The 16,585-nt window shown below is 45.1% G+C and overlaps 1 protein-coding gene across 5 annotated transcripts in view; it reads right to left on the reverse strand.

Moving 5' to 3' along the window:
• The window catches only part of vps13d (vacuolar protein sorting 13 homolog D), an 81,396-nt gene that overhangs the window by 25,157 nt on the left and 39,654 nt on the right, over positions 1–16,585 (reverse strand). For 4 of the 5 annotated variants that reach the window (XM_078255989.1, XM_078255990.1, XM_078255987.1 and 1 more), the window contains 14 exons: positions 15,931–16,102; positions 15,646–15,761; positions 13,531–13,755; positions 13,157–13,446; positions 12,474–12,607; positions 11,777–11,932; positions 10,327–10,501; positions 9,724–9,798; positions 9,417–9,617; positions 8,222–8,311; positions 7,192–7,332; positions 6,968–7,093; positions 4,083–4,188; positions 3,414–3,566 (listed from right to left, as the gene is read on the reverse strand). In XM_078255989.1, the coding sequence (XP_078112115.1) occupies positions 3,414–3,566; positions 4,083–4,188; positions 6,968–7,093; positions 7,192–7,332; positions 8,222–8,311; positions 9,417–9,617; positions 9,724–9,798; positions 10,327–10,501; positions 11,777–11,932; positions 12,474–12,607; positions 13,157–13,446; positions 13,531–13,755; positions 15,646–15,761; positions 15,931–16,102 (2,160 nt within the window). The remainder of the gene's footprint in view (positions 1–3,413; positions 3,567–4,082; positions 4,189–6,967; positions 7,094–7,191; positions 7,333–8,221; positions 8,312–9,416; positions 9,618–9,723; positions 9,799–10,326; positions 10,502–11,776; positions 11,933–12,473; positions 12,608–13,156; positions 13,447–13,530; positions 13,756–15,645; positions 15,762–15,930; positions 16,103–16,585) is intronic. The other variant, XM_078255988.1, reaches the window with a different exon arrangement.

The raw sequence follows: 16,585 nt of genomic DNA on the forward strand, positions 1-16,585 counted from the left end.
GGGGTTCGGCCAGAAGGTCACTCCCCCCCCGGATGCCAATGCAGACACTCTCCGCTTATGGAAAAGGCATGTAGCTCTCCTACCCGCTTTGCTGACGTAATGGCCAAGAAAAAGGCTGTCTTCATGAACAGCCAGTTAAACTCTATACCCCCCAGGGGTTTAAATGGGGGTTTGCACAGTGCACGCAAAACAAGGGGCAAGTCCCAAGAGGGCACTGGGTTTCCCCCGAGGAGGCCTCAATCACTGAGCCCCCTTTAGGAAGCGGGTCACCAGAGTGTGGGACCCAATAGTCCCCCCCTCCACTCTATTGTGCATAGATGAGATGGCGGCAATATACACCCTGATTGTGGAGGCTGCGAGGCCTCGATCAAGGAGCGACTGGAGAAAACTGAGTATACCCGGTATGGAGCATTGTGTTGGCTCCTGATTTTGAGCTTGGCACCACTTGGCAAAAAGCTTCCACCTATTAGCATAGAGCACATTGGTGGAGGGTGCCCGGGAACTGTGAACAGTCCGCACCACCACTGGCTCACAGAGCCCTCTGGCCCTTCAGATGCCAGACCCAAAGTTTCAGCCGAGATGGGTTCGGGTGCCAGATTCAGCTGCCCAACTGTGAGAGGAGGTCCATTCTCACCGGAAGGCACCAAGGTTCTCCCTGTAGAAGTTGGTGTAACACTGGAAACCATACTCTTCCTGGTCATCTGGGGGCTATTAGCAGTATCTCGTGTCCCGCTGCAGACACTCTGTCCAGTGTTGGCAATATTAAAGGCAGAGGTGGGAAAGCATACAGCAGTTGCATGGGCCATGCGTGTGCCAGAGCATCTTGGCCTAGGGGACTTGGTTCCCCGAAAGAAAACCAGAGGGGACAGTGTGTCGTTGCCTGGGATGCAAAAAGATCCACTTCCGCCTCGCCGTACCTGTGCCAGATGGCTTGTACAACCTCTGGGTGAAGTCTCCATTCTCCCAGATGGGGACGCTGGCGGGACAGGAGATCTGCAGCTACGTTCTGGGTGCCTGGTATTACATTGCCCTCAGGCTCAGCAGGCGAGGGTGAGCCCACTGCAAAAGCTGCCGAATCAATCCCATGGACTGCCTGGCTTTGGTGCTCCCCTGGTGGTTGATGTGGTAGACTACCAACATATTGTCTGTTCTGACAAGTACATGCCTCCCTACCAGCACTGGGAGGAAATGCTGTAGGGCAAGCAGAACCGTATGTAACTCCAGCTCCTGCTGCCAAAGATTCCATTGGCCTCTGACTGTCCGACATTGCCATACAGCACCCCACCCCTCTAGGGAAGAGTCTGTAGTCACTACTTCTCTGCGGGAAGGTATAGACCCTAAGGGCACACCCTGAACGAGATATGTTTCCGTCCTCCAGGGTTGTAAATGTCTCAGACAGCTGGCAGTGACCCTGACCAGCTTGTGTCTGTGGCGAGTGGGATGTAAACCAAGGCTGTTCACCCAGATTTGGAGTGGTCTCAATGACAGGAGGCCCAGTGGGACCACAGAAGTGACTGCTGCGAGCATCCCCAGCAGTCTCTGAAACGTTCTGAGAGTCAGAGCTCTGCCTCCCCTGAAGTGCCTGACTTCCTGGCAGATACTGCTGGCCCGTCGCTGAGAGGGAACAGCCCTTATTGCCTGGGAGTCCAGCTAGATACCGAGGAATCCTATCTGCTGACTGGGGACCAGGGAACTCTTTTTGTAATTTACAGTCAGCCCTAACCTGGTAATATGGGATATCGTCGTCCAGGTAAGGGAAAATACGCATTCCCTGTGCTTGGAGTGGAGCTAGCGCCGCCGCTACACACCGGGTGAAAACCCTGGGTGCCAGCGAAATCCCAAATGGGAGTACACGGAACTGATATGCTCTTCCCTCGAACGCGAAATGAAGAAACTGCCTGTGGTGAGGTGCAATGGGGATATGAAAATACGATCGATGGTTGTGACCTCTATAGTGTGCAACATGCGAAACCTTAGTACCTTGAGATGGTCGTTGAGAGGCCTCAAGTCCAGTATGGGGCGGAGGCCCCCATCTTTCTTTAGTATGATGAAGTACGTGGAATAGAAGCCACTGTTCTGTGTATGCGTGTCTAACGGCTTCCTTCTCCAGGAGAGCCCAGATCTCCTGGCGTAGGGCCAGGGCCTTGGTCAGATCCTTGACCATGGTCATTTTGACCCCACGGAATCTTGGCGGTCGGAATTGTATGGTGTAACCCTGGGACAGGGTCGTCACAACCCAGGGGTCTGATGTTAACGCTTCCCAGCATCTGAGCTGCTGAAGTGTCCGACCGCCACGACTGTGTGATCATTGTCTACCCCCCGCCCCCTCCGATGCCTGGAGGGGTGACGGGCAGAGGTCTGGCCTCGTTGTGGAAAGCGAGGGGGCTGTACTGGATTGGGCTTCTGAAAACGTCCAGAGCTTCGCGTCACCTGCACTCGGAAGGTGAGAGAGACGTCTGGGGTCTGCCCAGCACCTTTGGAGCTCCTCAATGTATGGAGCTGATGGAGGGACACAGGGAGTTTTTGACTGACTTAAAAAATGCACTCTGAGGAGTTACTACAACCGGTGCCTTATCTAACCCAAGACGCGCTAGTGCCACCTTTAAAACTGAAAAAAATCTCCGATGACTGGGAGAATTTGAACAAACTCGTTCAAAGCGAGACCACTACTGCGTTCTGTTACAAGAAAAGAAAAGTTTGCAGGAGGGAATCTCCGCCGTATGCTCGCCCTTTTCAGGAAGGCGTGAACACTGACACAGCTTACTATAAGTTGGCCATGCGGCATGGCCGTAACACAACGTTAACTCTTTTCCAAAATCGGTCTTACCTTATGTAACGAGCGCAATAGTTGTAAGGCAGCTAGTCACAGTCTTTTGGAGGGCGTAAAGTCACAGCTCCAACCCGTTTGGGTAACAAGACTTCCAGCGACGCCGAAATCAGTTTGAAACTCGAAAACCTGCTTACCAACGTGAGAAGATGCAAGAGGTCACTTCCTGGGTGGGCCTGCCCTTTGTGCCAGGGCACAGGGCATACGTAACCCAGGTCACAGGTGACTTTGTTGATACAAACACTCGACCTGCACATGCGTGCGATGGATATCCAGGTGCTGAAAGCACCGCCTCTGGCGATCAGTAGAAACAAAATAGAACTGGTAACCGGCCCATGTCTAGGGGCGACTAGCCTTTGCTACACCTGTGCTTATAGAACTAGGGTTATAATGGCATAACCATCGTTCAACTTCACCTTTCTATGTATCTTCTATGTATCTATCCATCCATCCATTTTCATTTATCTGGCCCAGTTTAATATTCAACTCAATTTTATGCAATATATGTAGCAGTGAGTTTTAACAGTGTCATAACAAATATATTGATTGAATAAAATGCACAGGTGAATGTGAATCAGAGCTGTACCGGTGGCGGAGCTTCTCGCGGGCTTCAAACTCAAAGGGAATCTCCTCCCCAGGCAGCACCTCTCTCCACTGGCTCACATTGTGAATGTCATCAGCTCCTGGACCATGGACTTCTGAGATGGAGTCTGCACTACTGCTGTGAGACAGTGCCACCCTGTGGGGAACATGTATCTGAGTTCAGTGTCTACCCTCTGCTCATCTAAAGTTAAACATTCATTTCACTTTGTCTACACATCTTCAAACAGAAACAACATGTTCTCAGAGCATCAGATGTAAGAAACCTGGCTATGTTAATAATGTCAGGATGGCGGGTACAGTTGGTCCTCCAGTATTCTCAAACCAAATGTGTTGTCAGACACTTTCCTAGAATTATCATAATAATATTTTAGCTCATGGTCACCACAGCTTCAATAACAACAACAACAACTTCAACAACTCAAAATGTTGTATGCAGGTACTAAATGTGATCCAGATTACATAACATGGTACATAATCTTTTTTTTTTTTCTAAGCTCACAATACTTTAATTTGTTCTATGTGACCATATAAGGTATGCACATCTAGTATGTCCCCCATTATTGTCTTCCCGAATTTGAGAAAAATCCTTTTCTTGAAATGTTGATATAACATTACACAAATGTACATGTGTCATCATTATGGCTACACCTACCTTGTGGGTGTGGTAGTCAGAGTGGCAAACCACATGGTACACCCTGTGTGGTTACGCAGAGCGTATGGCACAAATGGCTGCCTCCTTTTGGACAGCTTGACATCTGCTGGAAACAGAAATGAAAACCTAATCAGAGAAGGTGAGGGTGCTTGGCCTTCAACATTATTAATTAGTATCTTTAGTATCAACTCTAACAGTCATGCACTTCCTTCCTTCTTGAGCTGTGGGACGTAAAAAGCCTGACCAGGCACAGGTGCAGCTCCGATACAATAACTCAGCTTGGGTTTGGTGATTACAAACAGAAAATTGAACACAAAGCTGACATCATGAACTAGGGATGTGAAATGATGCTTTACTAGGGATATACTAGGGACTAACAGTCATGATATCTCTGCTCCTGGAGCCGGCTGGTCCTAACTGCTAAGATGGTCTCTGTACCATACAAAGATGGTCTTTGTACTACGGTCGGTCTTTGCGATGCACGCTCATGTGAATATTCATGTGACAATGGCTATTGCCAGCAGTGCATAGATTGCTAGGATACATTGTTAACAATCTCCCACTGACTTGCTTATGTGGAGCTAAGCATTCATCATTTGCAGCAATATTTTTATGGAGGATCAGAGAAAAAGAAAAGGAGATTTCACAGACACTGAAATATGAAAATTGATAGAGCTGTATAGGAGAGACGTGTCCGTGTTAGATTAGTGTGTTGCAATGGAAGTCCATTTACAGGAGGCTTTGCCCCTCTCCTCCCGCTCTCTGTGTTTTGCTGTTCTCAAAATCGCTTCGCTACGGGAAACAACCTCCGAGCTAGCAGCTAGACGCTTTTAAGGAATATGTTTACGACACTTACTATCTAACTGGTACGTGCTAGCATGTTTGCCCACCGGTTATAGAAAAATCTTATTACCAAGGGCAAGATAAAGACATGGATGAAACAACAGTTCTCCCGTTTACGGACCACCAGAAACATTTGTTGGCACTAACAAATGGAGAACCATCCTACAAATGCCAACATTTTGGGACTGATTGGTGGGATTGCTGTGGATGAAGTACACACGGAGATACACTGGTAAGAGCCAATGAGTTTTAACCATGTATCAGCTAATTTAAATAGCTCACGTTACTGGATTGTGTCACCAGTTAACTTCATTTAATATTGTATGGTGCGTTTTCTTTTGCGGGGTGTAAATGTTCCACCAAAACAAGTTCCTTCCAGAGACTATTTTACAGAGGTTATGATTGGTTTAAAGAAATGCAAACAACCCTAGCATGTTTGTTCCTATCCCAGAATTCATCTGTGGCATAGCAAGACCTTTCTAGTGTAGAAAGGTCTGGCAATGCAAACTAGTGTTGGATTGATAGCAGCTGACAGGGGGGAGCTCCACAGGTAACACAAAAGGAGAGAATAAGTCAATAAACTTGGCTGTAGCTTACATCTCCAGGACGACCAGTGTAATGTTATTAAAGAATAAGGACCACACCAGCGTCTGAATGGGCCGAAGTGACATTTGCAGGTAAGTTTATATGCTGCTGCTGCAGCTGACCAGCTAATTAGCTAGCTTTCTAGCTCGATAACTGACATAAGCAGTGCACTTTTCACCTATGAACATTTGTTTGGTAGTATTTGTGAAAGAGTGTTTGTGTCAGCAGGACACAAACACCCCAGGACGGTGTGTCAGAATAAAGTACTGTGTTTGTGTGTGTGTGTGTGTGTGTGTGTGTGTGTGTGTGTGTGTGTTCATGGTGATGAAGGAACAACAGTGTGGCTCACTGATACGTTTTAACAACACTATGACACAGAGGAAAAGGAGACATATCAGGCTGTAGCTATCAGGCTACGCACAAATACAACAGTTAGTAGATACATTCACTGTTGTTGTTTTTTAAATGAGATTTGTTGACATAAAGGAAAATATAGAACCAGACACCAGCAACAGTGTCTTTCATTGGCCTTTAAGTTGATTGATCAACTGACCAAAGATCATCTTCAATATGTATGTAACTGTGCAAATGTCCAAGAGTGGAAAAGTTGTGCAGGTTGTGTTGCAATGTTAGCATGTCAGTTCGGACTAACACTGTTTGTTTTTTTGAAACTAAAAGCAAATAAAGCAAATAAAGATGAAATCCTTTAGCACAAAGACAAAGAACAAGAGGCCATCTAAGCTTAAATATTTATAATGGTCACATGGCTATTCTGTTATCTTTTCTTCATTTGATTTTTTTAAATTAACATTTGCAGGACTCAATACTAACTTTTAAAAGGGGTTGCCAGGCTGGCAAGCAGGCATCAGCTTCTGGTTGGCGAAGTGAATATATGGTTTCCATTTATATTTTGAGTAATTAAGATACAATGCAGTTATATGTCAGCCTAATAATAAATTTGTGACATCAAAGTCCCAAAAATGACCAAATTTCCTTTTTGTTTTTCATTCAGGTTCATCTAGATATTTCTCACTTTTTCGCAGTTTAGCATTGTGATGCTGAAGGGTTAGTCCAACTTTTCACCCCACAGTCAAATAACTTCATTTGCTCACCATTGTCTCTAAAACAAAAGCCTGTTATGGATTATGTATGTGTGCAGCTTTGTTGCGTGCAGTTCTCTGGTTCTGACTGCAACAGTAATAATTACTAGGGGTGGGGCGAGACACCCAGCTCACGAGACGAGACACGAGATTGGGTTCACGAGATCGAGATGAGATTTTAACACTATTTTACAGAAAACTACAATGAATAAAAAAAATAGAAAAATAAAACGAGCACTGAAAGATTTTGCCACAAACGGTCTCGGCCAAGAGAGAGAGAGATCGTCATGTTTAATCTTTTCTAAAAACTTTTCTGTAAAGAATCTCTTTGTGGTACTGTGTGTAGCTGGAACTCACTCTGGCCAAAGCTGGGTGGGTCGACTGAGGAGCCCATCCAGGGCAGGGGGGGTGAAGAGAGGGGGGTCTGTCCCTCCTTGTTACAGTAGTCAGCTATCCAGGAACTCTTGGTGGTGTTGTATTGCTCTGCAAGGACCAGATAAGTGGTACTGAATGATCTGACAGAACACTGTGTGAACCTCAAAGTGAATGTGCAGAGAAGTCCTTCTAGAAGTCCTACTCACCCAACAGGACAGATGTGATGTTGACGTCCAGTCTCTGCTTGGCTCGAATCCCCATCTTGAAACGTGGAGGGTGGAGACGGCCGGCGGCCTGCTGCTGCCAGGACAGGAAGCAGGGCCAGGGCTCGATGAAGGGCTCCCAGCCTGACACACACAGAGACACAGACACAGACAGAGACACAGACAGAGACACAGACACACACACACACACACACACACACACCAAGGAATCAGCCATCACTGGACCCAGCAGCTTTAAACTGAGATAGGATTTGTCATTCATGAAAAGCAACATTTTCAAGCACTTTGCTTACAAGTCTGATCAATCTGTTGATAATATCTCACATGCTCTGCACTTTGCTGTAGAACATCTTGATTGATGTGACATTACTGTGAAATGGTTTTATCCTTAGTTTTAACACAGTGCCTCTAAACCAATGTCTTGCTCAGCTACAGCTGGACAGTCTTTGGCTGTGTCATTACCAGCCACGACAGCGAGGCTGGTGTGGTTTTCACCTTGTGAGTCTGTGTGTGTGTGTGTGTGTGTGTGTGTGTGTGTGTGTGCACGTGGGCATGTGTGTGTTATCATGGCAACATGTGGTCCTAAAGACACCTTCTGTAGCGGGAAGTACCACAGAGGAGGTTTTGAGTACTTGCCAAGTGTGTGTGTGTCTGTCTGTCCTGTCGAGAGAAGTTGAGATCAAAATGAAGGCAGAGTTTGGAGATGGGTGTGAAGCGAGCAAAGGCATCACTTTACGCCTGATTTGGCGGCTGATCTTGTGACATGTTCTCTAGTTGTATTCTGCGGTATGTATGTCTTAGGGTGTGGTTGTGTTGTGGTTGTGTTTCACATGTCCAAACTCTGTGAGAGTGACACACTACACATTCTGCATCATATTGTTGGGAATTGAACTATTGTTTTAGGTTTGGATAGGTTTGAACAAACAGGCAGCTGAATTCCCTTCACGCTCAGGAAAATGTTCACAATAGATCATTGAAACATTAAATAAATGCTACAAGTTAATCTTATTACCCGACAACTCTCTGTTGTAGTAGTCTCCAGACAGAGTGAAGCTGGCGTTGCCTTCCTGAGTGGAACCGATGCGCTGCAGCACATAAAGCCCTGCAATGACAGGGACATGATCAGGCTGAGATATAGGGCTGCACGATAAAAATGTAAACTTTCACTGGCCGACCCTTCCCCTTTAAGACAGGTGGTCATGTTGTTATGGGAAGTGAGGCTCTCCGTGTGTAGAAAAGTACCGTAAGCGGCAGCTGCTGCTGACACAGTGATGAACATGCTTTTCCATGGGTAGTGAAGCTACAGTAGTCAGTGTTTTATGTTTGCTGCAAAGACAAACTAAACCACCTGATTAATGCAACGTAATCACGACATCTCCCGGCCATTTTTCACCTCAGAAAGCTGCTACCAGCCAGGCTAACGCTAACATAGTTAGCCTGAAGAAACAAGGCGTCTGTCCCAACTAACGTTATGGTTTGGAGCTGCGACGCTGGAAACGTAACACTAATCTACAACAGCAGTCTGTTTCTGATATAACCTCATTTACACTGATTTACGTGCTCTTGGATACACAGTTTGTTGTAAGAGTGTGACATGCAGGCTCTGCATGCACAGCAAACCACCAAACCAAAGCAGGCCCCGCTAGTCGACCACAACATGAAGTTTAGAGGAAGCAACATGCATGCATTAGTAATATCATTCACTTTAGCCTGGATTGATATTATATGAACACAATGGTGTCATGTCAGTCAACCAGGTTATTTCTTCCTAATGTCCCTCTCCTAAATCTCTTCAGAAGAGTCATCACAGCCTGACTGGCTTTGGTTTTTGTAAAGCATTAAAGTTCAACAAAAACTGGTTCACATAAGAACATTTCCTTTTTCATTTTCTTTGTAGATGCACTCCTCTACAAAATCACCCCAGTAGTTGAGAATGATTTAGTATTTCTAAATAGGGCTATTTATGTCCTCTTGTAAAAATTAGTCTTTTTTTCATATCGCAATATATATCACAGGGAAAAAAAATATCGCAATGTAAGTTTTTTCCAATATCGTGCAGGCCTACTGAGATACAACATATTCATCCTCAACTTCAGTTAATAATTGTTTATGAAGCACTGTTCGTAGCATAATGACTGACAGTTCTCAAATACTTACATTTAGAGTCCTTAATGTCTGATGCAGTATCTTGTGTAAATGTGACTTACTGGAGAAGGTGAGCTCAGCCAGTGGGATGTCACAGTCCAGACAGTCATCGATGAAGCAGATGCAGACGCCCTCAGCCTTCAGCTCCACCCCAGACAGAGGAGCTGAGTGGCTGCTGGAGCCAGAGTCCGTCCTGGCTCTGGCATGGCCCACTATGTTCTCAGCGTTCTCCAGCAGCCACGTGGCAGCCTGGTCCAGCTGGCCTGAGGGATGCATTGTTCTGTCTTTATATAGGTTTTCATTCAATAATGGTGAGGGACTACTGTCAGATTACTAGGTGTGGAGAACAGTGGTAAAGGTCTCCCTCACCTTTACAGTGGATCAGGGCTCTTTTGCAGTCCTCTTTCCTGAAACCAAGGTCTTGTAGATGGGTCAGCTGGCCCTCTGTGGAGACAAAACACATTCATAAAATGTTTTTCTGAGAGCAGGAATAAGCAGTGGCATAACAGCATCAGAATCAGACGATGCATGGTGGGCAGTGGGGGGATGAAGGAGGGAATTAGGATGAGTTATTGATGAGAGGCCCTGAGTTGGCTGAGATGTGTTTCAGTCTGTGTTTGGTGCGAGCATCACGTGCTGAGCTAGGCTTTACAGCTGCGTTGCTGATGATGGTGGGGGAGTGAAGTCCAGGACATCTCCAGCGTCTGGTTGACATTGAGCTCTAGGTTGGTATCTGTACAGCGAGCTGTGACACAGCGTTCCTATATGCCACTACTGGAACTAAACAATCGCCTTGCTAACTTTTAAGCCAAATGACATAAATAATAACAATTTCAAACAACTGAAGATGTGCTCTGACTTCAATATTTTGATGTATTGTAGACACTGATAATAATTGAAAAAAAGATTTTATACTTTTGTCGGGATGGAAAAGCTTCAGTTTCATACCTCTATTGGCTGGTCTTCACATACCTATGAGGGCCTCTGTCTTCTGCCTGAAGCTGTCTTTGGGTGCAACCACAGGCTCGCTGCTGGCATCACAGTCAGAGGGCGCTGCAGAGCTGGCAGTAGGGAGGGACTTGGCGATGGCCAAGAAGAGCTGAATGTCGTTGTAGGACAGACGGATGTCCAGAGTAGGAAACTGAATCTGCCAGAGAATCACATGCAGAATTTAAGGGCCAATCCACCCAGTTTACAAGCCAAAGTCACATCACTACTAATGCTGAGTACTAGTCATCCTGTGAAAACTGTGGTATGTCTTCTTAGGTTTTGAGTTGTCCAATCTGAGAAAATGATTTGAGTGACGTGGCTGTCTCAGCCTGTTCCTCCAGACTACACATTCAGAAGAGGAAGCTTGTGTTACAAACTGGAGGCGTGGAGTTTGAGAACTTTATTATAGGGAATATAAGAGCCATTGTTTTAGGAGTTTGACCCATACTAGAGACTAAATCACTGGAGTATTCTTTTAAGATCTAACAGTTTAGAAACTGCTCATGCAATGAAATGACACTGACAGACTTCAGCACTAAGCAAGAAGTAAAAATATATTGTTCGTATCACTGCAGTAAAGAGTCTTATACAGGCAGAATGTTGTGCTTATGACCAGAAGAACACTTTGTACATTTGGTAGACCTAAATGAAACATGTGAAGGCAATAATAGGTACAAAATGCGTGTACCGCTTTATACATAAAACAAGGAAGTACTCTAGTGTTGATTTATGACCATTTCAGGAAAAAGGGAGAACATTTCTCTTTGGTTGAAAACATTAAAACAAAAGTTAGGCTATGCTGTCGGCTTCCTGACTCATTTTAAAAAAGACAAAAAGAGCTTGTGCTAGCCAGCTGAGAGCACATTCAAGCTGTGACAAAGAGGAATAAAACCTTATTGTCCGATTGTTTCACACAGTTATGTTTTAAAGCACGAATAAATAACCATCAAACAGATGATTTACTGTGGAAAGGGATACTCTTAGTTTCATTTTCCTCCTCTGCATCCCATTAATTACATCCAACATGCAGTCGCAGTGAGACAAAACAAAAGGTTCTTTCTTTTTCCAAGTGTTTTTGAGATGAAACGGGCAGGCACACTGAACTGCAGGCTGCACACTGTGTTCACCCCTGCACCCCCAGCAGCCCTCGTCCTGTCATGTTGCTGTATACTGTAGTGGACTAATATGCCTAATCTTCACCGGTCTTTAACCCGCGCTGAAAACGCAGACAACAATGGGCTTAAGGAACCTTCTAGTTTTTTGAAAAGTTTTAGAACATGTTGGTGGAGAAGCAGCTATAAGCAGAGTATGCTCCGTTTTATGCTATGGTTTTTCTTTCTGCAGTAAGCCTATCCCACCTGACTCTGCTGCCAGGTAACCCAGTAACATGTTCCAAATCTAATTTTGGTTGAGTGCTGTGCTAATGCCTGACCTCCAGCAGCGGTGGGATGTCCTCCACATTGAAGGCATCCAGTAGACCAGAGCTGCTCTGGTATGTGGGGCTCCCACACAGCTCCACCTGGATATTGACTGGGTCGATTATGGACAAGGCCGTCTCCAGCTCACTGCCCAGCCGACACGAGAACACCTGGGGGGGGGACAGGATAGCTCGGAATCATGGCTAATAACATGATGATTATAGTTAGTAGCACTCCTGTACTACCAATCCCATATTACATATGAAAACCACAAGTATCACTTTGTCCTGAGCGACACTTTGTGTCTATCCAAGGTAGGAGGCGGTTGGGGTGGAGTTTGAGCTGTATAAATGTTGGCAAGAACAAGTAGGTTAGTGGAGCATTAATAATAATATGGTTGCATCAGATGGCTGCCCACCGAGAGCCAGCTTCAGTCTGAGGTGTCTACCTGTTTAAAGGAAGTTTTTCCTCGCCACTGTCGCACTAAATGCTTTCTCTTGGGGGGAATTTTTGGGTCTTTGTAAATTATAGAGTGTGGTCTAGACCTACTCTATCTGTAAAGTGTCTTGTTATGATTTGACACTATAAATAACGTTGAATAGTAGCAGCAGTATTTGAGTTAATTTGTAATCTATTTTAAGTAGTCTCTTTGAGATTGGTATACTTCTCAACTAGTAGTGTCAGTAGTATTGTTTGACAGTGGGAGATAACCTCTATTCCTGCCAGGCTGCCAGAGAAGGGCCTGTCCAGCAGCCGCGGTTTGTAGGTGAGGACAGTGGTGCCTTTCAGGATGATGGCGTTGGTATCCAGACAAGACGAGTCCTCCACGACCACAAACTCTGTGCCTGAAGACACACACACAGGCCAGATCATTAAAGGTCCACATGCAGGAGCTCCTAATCAACTTACAACTTATTCTGGATAAGTTCAAAGTCAAGAAGAAGAACCTTTATTGTTGACCAACATCTTATTTGCTTTACTTTTCAAGGGACAGCTCAATAGCATTTTTATATTTATGAAATACTTGAAATGAAATATGCTACACACAGTTGTATCAGTTGACAACAAATGGCCCTCATTAATGAAAATGTAAATGCTGACTAAACAAAACCCGTGAGCTTACTGGCTATTTAGGTGCTTTCTTCATTTTTAGTGGAAGATCATGTATGGGAGGGCCCAGCCCAAAGCTCCTGTTATGAAGGGTAACGGTTTCTATTTTCTATCAATAAACTGGTAGTGACGATGATTATACAGTAGTGATAGAATGGGCAACTACAGACCATTCTATCACTACTGTATAATCATCGTACAGGCTGCGAGGGTTGGCTTTAGAAGGGCCTGTGTGTGTACATGGTACATTCTTTATTCTCAGTGTGGGCTCACTCCTCTCTGACCTGTGACGTTGATCTTGAGTTCCAGGCAGCGGTCCTGGGTGACCGGCACTGTGGACCTCTTGGTGACCACGCCACTCTTGACTGTCTTTGGCATGACGGCCCCGGTGCTGCTGCTGGGACCTGAGTCCGTGCTGGTGTGACTGGGCCAGCCCCGACAAGGCTCAGCAGCGCCCGCTGCCTTCTCCCCTGGCAGCCGCAGGAAGTCTCGCACCAGTTGAAGCCAGTCAAAGATGAGAAAGACCCTCAGGTTGTTGAGGACCACCGTGAAGCAGGACGAGTCCCGGGTGGATCTGCAGGAACACACTGTATGTTACTACCTAACACCAGCTAAAAGCTCCATTTCTACTTCTGTTTGGACAATTGTCCAGTGATACCTGTAATGCAGTTCCAGCTGCAGTGACGCCCGGTTAGTGCCAGTTTTGGAGGGCTGCAGGATGCAGTCAAAGACATTGCGCCTCGCCCCATCAACTCCAGCAGAGCTTGTATTGGGCCAGGTGCAGCGAGTGTCGTATGCCAGCAGGGAGTGAGACACCAAGTTGACGGACTTGGATCCATTGGAGAAACTCTCAAAGAGCAGCTTGGATTTCATGAAGTCAAACCTGTGCAAGAGAAATACCAACCAAATATTAAAAAGGCATCATTGGTAACTCTACTGTAGATAAAGTTGTTAATACGACTGTCAACCATGACAAAACACAGCAACCAAATCTACAACCAGTCCATGAAAGCTATCTTCAGTACACATTTCTGAACACACCCCCCACATCCATCAGCATGCTGACTGTGCTTAGAGATCAAACACATTTGACTCCATCAAAAAGAGCCCCTTTTAAGCTTTTTGGGATTTCTCCCGTCTTTCAGTGTGTTATATAGTTGTTTGCGTATGTAATATATGTATAGAGTACAAAAATACAAAAAAAGATATTTCACTCCAAATAGAGCTTTCTCTCCCACAGACAGCACTTTTTCTCAACTGCCAGAAAACTTGTCCACATTCCTGTTTGAAATTCCTCAATTAATGATGTCACTGATTAAGAATGCCTGCCCAGTTTTTCATATGTGCTGCCCATTGGTGCTGCCTGAGCAAGCACAGCCCACCCAGTGGCTTGTGCTTGTGGCAGAGCTCAGACAGAGTGTTTCAGGCAGAGGAGCTGCAGCAATGGGCAGTATAAGAAACATCATATAATAATAATACATTTATTTTTTAGAGTGCTTTTCTAAACACTCAAAGACGCTTTATAGTTTTGGTTACAAACAAACAAAAGGTACGTAGACAAGATTACATGACAGACAAAAAGAAAAGGAAAACACATAAGTGCATGGACAAGCACAGGCAAAGCAGGAGAGCTGGGCAATGAAAAAGAGGGAAAAACTGGGAAAGTCTGTTGACAGGAAAAAGCAAGTTGGAAGAGGTGAGTTTTTAGGGCCTGTCTGAAGGATGGTAGAGTGCATAGGTTTCCTGAACATCAACGCATGTAAACCTATTCTAGTAGACCCCAAGAGATATACAAAATGACACTGAAAAGGAGTATGACAGGGGCTCTTTGAACTCATCTGGCTCAAACACAGAGTGGGAAGCTGTGAAATGGTTGGTGCCTTCACACTGTGTGCCATGGTACTGGCCTAAGACCTGGTGAATGTGTTGTTGTGTGAAGCTTTGAGGTCATTCATATTATTTCCATATGATTCTGGATTTAATGTGCATTTAATAGAAGTGCTATGCTGGCATCTGGACTTCTGTGAGAGAAGTCAGAGTGAGAGACTGTTATCTGTGTGTGACCTGAGACGTTTCCACAGTACATTGCATGTATACTTCATATATTTGGGAAAAAGGCAAATCTAAATTAAATCTATATAGGGCTGTAAGAAGTAGAGTAGGTATGATTGTTGGTTTCGCTGTTCTGCTATGGTGTACAAGCTTAAACCGGTTTGATTTGATGCAATCCGGCGTTGACACAAATTAAAAAGCAACCAACATCCACGACATGTGCCGACAGCCTCATGGCCCTTATTCCAATTTACATTTTATTAGTAATAAGCAATATGACAACGTGATTAACATGGTAATATGTTTGTTTAAAGGAGGCACTAGTGTCTGACAGACCATGAAGGAGATCCCAGTAGAGGTGGGAGCTTCTGTTTGTTTACTAGAAATTTCATGTGTGTTTTTGGGGTGACGAGACGAGACACGGCAGATTAAGTCTCAAAGAAAACCAAAAATGTGCTAATGTCGCAATACTTTGTATTTGAATCCGCTGAAAAACAGACGTAGTCGTAGACCACTGTGGTGGTGCTTTACTCTCTGCTACCTTTTCTTCTTATTTAGTGTGAACCAGCATAAAGGTGCATTAGCTCCATCATGTAGACTGGAGGGGACTCTCCCAGCTGAGTCAAGTGCAACATAAAATTGGGTATACCGGTCCAGTCTGGTGTTTGGCTTTAATATCAAAGCGGGCCCACCCTTGTAAAAAGAAAGAAAAAAGGCCCACCTTGCTAATGAGCGTTTCTGTTCAGTGGGTGTGGGGCTGTCCAAGAGCTCCAGACTGACATCCATCATGTCCACCAGGAAGGACAAGTTGGTATAGACATCTCCACTTAACACAGTCTGAACAGAGACAAAACAACAGTTCATCAACTAAGACATACAGGGGACTACTTGGAACAATGACATCATAATCTTGACAAAATGATCATTAAAAGAGACAGAGTGTGTCCTCAGAAATAACTATAAAAAGTGTAGACATGTTGCACAGGCTGCAGTAAACGACTCTCACATAGGTGCTGGGGTCCTGCAGGTTGTAGGGCCGCAGAAAGTCTTCCACAGGCTCCCCCAGGTTGTTCTCCAGCAGCCCTCTGATCAGCTGGTAGTGCTCCAGGTCCAGAGAGCAGAGAACTGACGACAGGCTGCCGTGGATGGACATGTCAGGTACTGCATGGCTCAGCTCCCTGACAACATGAACCAACACATTATGAGTATGGTCCTACACTGACACTGCCTACATTCATAGATGCTGTCTCAAAGTAAACCAAGCCAAGTCTCTAGGGAACAACTGCTCTCTATAAGCCAGCCCCAACATACATGGAAAAGACTTGCCACAGTGTAAAACAGGAGGCATAATGCTGACATACTAAAGCTCTGTGCCAAGCAGCGGGATGCTGAAGACTCCTCACTAGAACCAAATGATGCTAATAAATACTGGACTTCGGCTGATAGGAACGAGGACTCCAACAGGATGCCGACGCGTAAGCCATAACAAATTAATTGGCCAATAGTACGACAAAAAGTTGCATTGTTGCAAGAAAGTCTTTCTCCCCATAGTGGTCAAAATGACTTGATGCAGCTTTATGCTAATGAATCTAGCAAAAATATGGGTGGTGTTTTTAAACTCCACTTGTATTTGTAAGCATTAAGGAGTAACACAGGTTTTA

The sequence above is a fragment of the Sander vitreus genome, chromosome 7 (assembly GCF_031162955.1).
Source record: "Sander vitreus isolate 19-12246 chromosome 7, sanVit1, whole genome shotgun sequence".
Classification (NCBI taxonomy): domain Eukaryota; kingdom Metazoa; phylum Chordata; class Actinopteri; order Perciformes; family Percidae; genus Sander; species Sander vitreus.